Source organism: Mizuhopecten yessoensis, unplaced genomic scaffold (assembly GCF_002113885.1).
Source record: "Mizuhopecten yessoensis strain PY_sf001 unplaced genomic scaffold, ASM211388v2 scaffold716273, whole genome shotgun sequence".
NCBI lineage: Eukaryota > Metazoa > Mollusca > Bivalvia > Pectinida > Pectinidae > Mizuhopecten > Mizuhopecten yessoensis.
In genome coordinates, this window is record NW_018480034.1 from 229114 (window position 1) to 234159 (window position 5046).

Consider the following 5046-nt stretch of genomic DNA (forward strand, 5'->3'; position numbering starts at 1 on the left):
TAATCCGTGCGCACGGTTTGTCAATCCGTGTGCACGGTTTGGTAATCCGTGTGCACGGTTTGTTAATCCGTGTGCACGGTTTATTAATCCGTGCGCACGGTTTGTTAATCCGTGCGCACGGTTTGTTAATCCGTGTGCACGGTTTGTTAATCCGTGCGCACGGTTTGTCAATCCGTGTGCACGGTTTGGTAATCCGTGTGCACGGTTTATTAATCCGTGCGCACGGTTTGGTAATCCGTGCGCACGGTTTGTCAATCCGTGTGCACGGTTTGGTAATCCGTGTGCACGGTTTGTTAATCCGTGTGCACGGTTTATTAATCCGTGCGCACGGTTTAATAATCCGTGTGCACGGTTTGTTAATCCGTGCGCACGGTTTAGTAAATGTTTTACCATGTCCCTTCGGGGGCTCCGTAGATTTCAACCATGGGGATTGTTATCAAATTCATTTTTTTTATCCTGAAATACTTAGCAAGTACAGAGATTATTTTTTTACATATTACATCATGGCATGATAAAATAACATAATATTTTTGTTTTGATCGAACCTTGAGCTTCGTTCCCTGAACTTTTAAGTGTTCCATAGACCATGCAATTTAATTTTAAGACAAGAACATTTCTATAGTGTTGGGATTGTCACAATTACAGATGTAGTGAAATTCAGCTTCAACCTCAATTATAAAATGTACACATTTTATTTTTCCGCGATATATCTAATCACCTTCCAGTTTCAAATGGCAAACTAAAATTACCTGTTCTAATTAATTATTACTCTCCACACAAGAACACTAGTTCGATCCTGCTGCACGTGTTTGAATCCTGGACCTGTGGGTTTTAAGGCAGGGAGCTTGACCACTGTTTCGCTGGTTCAGCAAGCACTCTAAAAGGGGCTATACTCACCATAATTTCACCCCCCTGATAAGTGTTTTTTTCAAAGAACACAATTAGAAATCGAAATTCATGTAAGTAATTTGAATATATTGAACTTGTACAATAGTTATTTAAACGTTCCATAGCGAGATTAAAGTCGTCAATAATAAGGCATTACTTAGCTGTGTGTATGGATTAAAATAGCTCGCCGGTCTTAAAACATGTCAATCTCTTTAGCGACGCAAAGACAACTAAACGCTATGAAACAGCATATTATCTCAAGTTAATTTATATGCCTAGGTAATGCGGAGCTTAAATTCTCTTTTACTAGATTTGGAGATGCATACCAGCCTGAAATCAAGATAGATCTCGCCATGCGAAACAACTAAAACCATAGACAAATTCCATTGTAATATATTTTAGCAGATTACGAGTAAAAAAATAAAGGGTAAGTTACCTAAATTGACAAATTAACTTGAGAAGGTACCATTTCATAACATTCTATGATGTTAAGAATGCGCTAGACATGTTATAAACATTGAAACTGAAAAGTGTGATAATGATTTTTCATGTCTAGCCTTTTAAAAACAACGTTAAATAGGTATTCATTACGGTGCCGTTGGTTTAACATTTGATACCGCTAAAAATAATTGTGCACTGCCATAGCCACAATCATCTTATTGTGGGACAGCCATGCCTCTCCACGGCTTATAAAAGGGAAAGTAAGCTCCGCATGACTAGGGTATATAAATGAAATTTAGATATGTCATTGCGTAGCATTTACCGACGAACTTTTTTACGAATACTTCAGCCTTAATGCCTTTCTATTGACTACGTTAACCTGGATATGACACATTTTAATAACTAATGTACAAGTTACATATATGAGTTCTGATTTTAAATAACGGTATTTGAATATGACTTATCAGGGGGTTGGAAGTTACGAGCGACTATAGTTTCTTTCTGGGAGTTTGTAGTGGTCTTTATATGGGAAACATTTGGAAATGACATAAATGTAACAAGAAAACTGTTCAATGAATGTATATAGTAGAAAAGAGTCCGGGCGGCAATGAATTGACCTTTGACCCATTGCTGTGGCATTGACCTTAAGAGTACATTTCTGTTTTATCAAACAATATTCTGCAGTTCTGTAGTTACGGATTGGACAAGCATTGTATTAACTTGACCTCTTACAATGACCTTGACCTCAAGGATACCATATGTGTGACACAGCCTTTGCATAGTTCAAATATCTTCGTCAGTTTCGTCAATAATTATTACTGATAAAGTAGTAACAGCCCAAACAGGATCGTAGTGACATGACATTTGACCTCTGACCTAGAAATTTAAAGGATTGACATTTGACCTCTAGCTATAACCTAGACATTAAAAGTAGCAGGTCTGTGTGTGGTCCACAACACCACCATCTACTTATAGTACACACAGAAGATCCTTCAAATAATGATGGTGCCAAAATAATGCACCACATAAAATCTTGGGACATTGACTGAGAAGATTATGTATATGAGATTTGAACAGATTATTATTTTTGGCTATGAAGATTAGATTTTTTTTATCACAAGTTTCTATGAAAATGATGAAAACAACAACAACATAACAACAATATATGTCACCTCCAACACCAACACCACTACCAACACCAACACCAACAACAACAACAACAGACTTTCAATGTTGAATTCTTTATTCAGTATAAATATATCACAGCTTATTGTATTTGCAACAAATGCATAAAAGTGAACAAAAATATAATACACAACAGTATTTTTATACACGTAACAGACTCCCAGTAAATAAAGTAATACAACCAAGGGGACGGAATTCGTACGGGAATGTATTGAACAGTTCTATACTGTACATTTATATATCACGACATGATTTAAATATTTATAACTACAGTATGAGGAGAGTTCGGAAAATGATTGTAACAATATACAAGGATTGGACCTATAGTATATTATTGCATGTAAAATTAAAGTATTCTCGTAAAATGGATTTCTATTTAATTTAAATTAAGAATCTAAACTACTACCTGCACTTAGAATATCTCTTACTGAGGAAAATATCAAGATTGACATTATATTCTATCAATGACCGGTTTTTTTTCATCTTACTGGACGGAACATGTTATTTTTTTTTAACTTTTGATACATAAATGTATGGGCCTCAGTTTATGGATAAGCATTACTGGCAATAAATACAGAACAAAAATCTGAAGAAAAAGTATATTGTTGAATAATATATCTTCATAGGTAGCAACGACACACAGGGCTGCAACAATGCAGTTTTAAATATATTTTTCCCAAGAAAATCTGCTTTTTAATGCAAAATCTTTTGGTTATATTCACATATGTAAAAGATTGTATTTAAAAAATATTTTCAAGAATATTCCTATTTTACTTGTTTCTTAACTGTTACTTAGTCATTATTAGAGTAAACACATCTCATAACAAATCATTGCAATGCTATCTAAAGTTAGTTTGTGCAGCTTACACATTAACACAGCAGCAAATACAGTTATCTCCCCTTGACCTTGTCTGTCAAATTGAGTTATCTACCCTTGACTGACAGAGAGTGCCATCCAAGAAGAATGTACTAATGATTATTTTGTACAAATGGGACTAAAAGTGACAACAGATCACACTCACAATACCGTGAGCTGTTGCATGCGCATTTGTTGTGTAAATACACAAATAATTGTGACTCATTGATTTCTACGGTAATAACTCTTCGGACTATGTCAACACACATGTTTGTGGAACAGATAAAAGTGTTTCACGCATAGTGAAGTGGCCATTGATAATAAAATTAATTGATTTTTTTCTCCGATAACAAAAAGATGTGGAATGTGATCAATAAAAACACAGAGGAAGAATATATGACATGCATGCTTTTAACGAAAAATATTAAGAACCTTTTACAGGTCGATATTGTAAAGCTTACGATTTAAAAAAAACACAGCACTTATTATCACTGTGATTCGAGGATGTTTTACGAATGTTTATTTCAGGTTCGGTATTACCACTCGTATATTATGATGTCACACCAAACAAAGTTAAATTGATTTCATATAACACCATCCAATGGTAAATGTCTCAACACCATGTATCACCATTTATCAATCTCACACCATCGACTGTTATCGTAGGGATGGTATCTAAGCAGATTTAACATCCATACTTTGAATAAAAGTATTTTATTTCTTTCGGTTCTCTCCGACTGAATAGTCAATGTCATATAAATCCAAAAAAAGTTTGACCAGTCAATCCTTGACCGGTGTCCACTAAACCATGTCCAGTTGACACAGGAGTGTTAGATCATTTACATCTATACAGAGTACTTTCTGGTGACCTGCCACTGAGTGGACGAAACTGCATATAAACAAAATAATAATGATCAGCAAAATGCTCTAAGAGTCTAGTTGACACATAAGGGCCAGACCACGCTTGACCCAGTGTTCCTTCGTGTTGTCCGTGTTCAACAGTACCGAGAGGACAAAGTTTGTGGAGTGACCAGTGGTCGAAAGGACGCCACGACGGGCACTTGTCTTATAGACTGGACACTTGTAACGGTCACCCTCTAAAATATCATCCTTTTTCTTCGGCCTCAGCCACATGGTCGGTAAAGCCTCGTTTAGAATCTTCGGCAACTGTTCCACAATAACACTCCTACAAAAGACAATGACATATAGGGTAAATAAAAAAACAAAAACGATTTCTTCCGTAATTCAGGATCTATAGAAGATGAAATACATCCATTCATCAATAGAGAATAAATTATGTAGGGGGAGAGATAACTGACTTTTATTAATAAATGGGGGATGTAGGGAGGATAACTGATTTTTATTTATAAATGGAGGATGTAGGGGGGATAACTGACTTTTATTTATAAATGGAGAATGTAGGGGGGATAACTGACTTTTATTAATAAATGAGGGATGTAGGGGGATGACTGATTTCTATTAATAAATGGGTGATGTAGGGAGGACAACTGATTTTTATTAATAAATGAGGGATGTAGGGGGGATAACTGACTTTTATTAATAAATGAGGGATGTAGGGGGGATGACTGATTTCTAATAATAAATGGGTGATGTAGGGAGGATAACTGATTTTTATTAATAAATGAGGGATGTAGGGGGGATAACTGACTTTTATT

General features: G+C 35.5%; 1 protein-coding gene across 3 annotated transcripts in view; it reads right to left on the minus strand.

The window, feature by feature from the left end:
• Positions 1–2554: 2554 nt before the first annotated feature.
• LOC110442503 (dynein heavy chain 12, axonemal-like) overlaps positions 2555–5046 on the minus strand; it is a 63743-nt gene continuing 61251 nt past the window's right edge. For all 3 annotated transcript variants that reach the window (XM_021486148.1, XM_021486146.1, XM_021486147.1), the window contains exon 63: positions 2555–4556. In XM_021486148.1, coding sequence (XP_021341823.1) covers positions 4298–4556 — 259 coding nt within the window. In that variant the 3' untranslated portion in view covers positions 2555–4297. The remainder of the gene's footprint in view (positions 4557–5046) is intronic.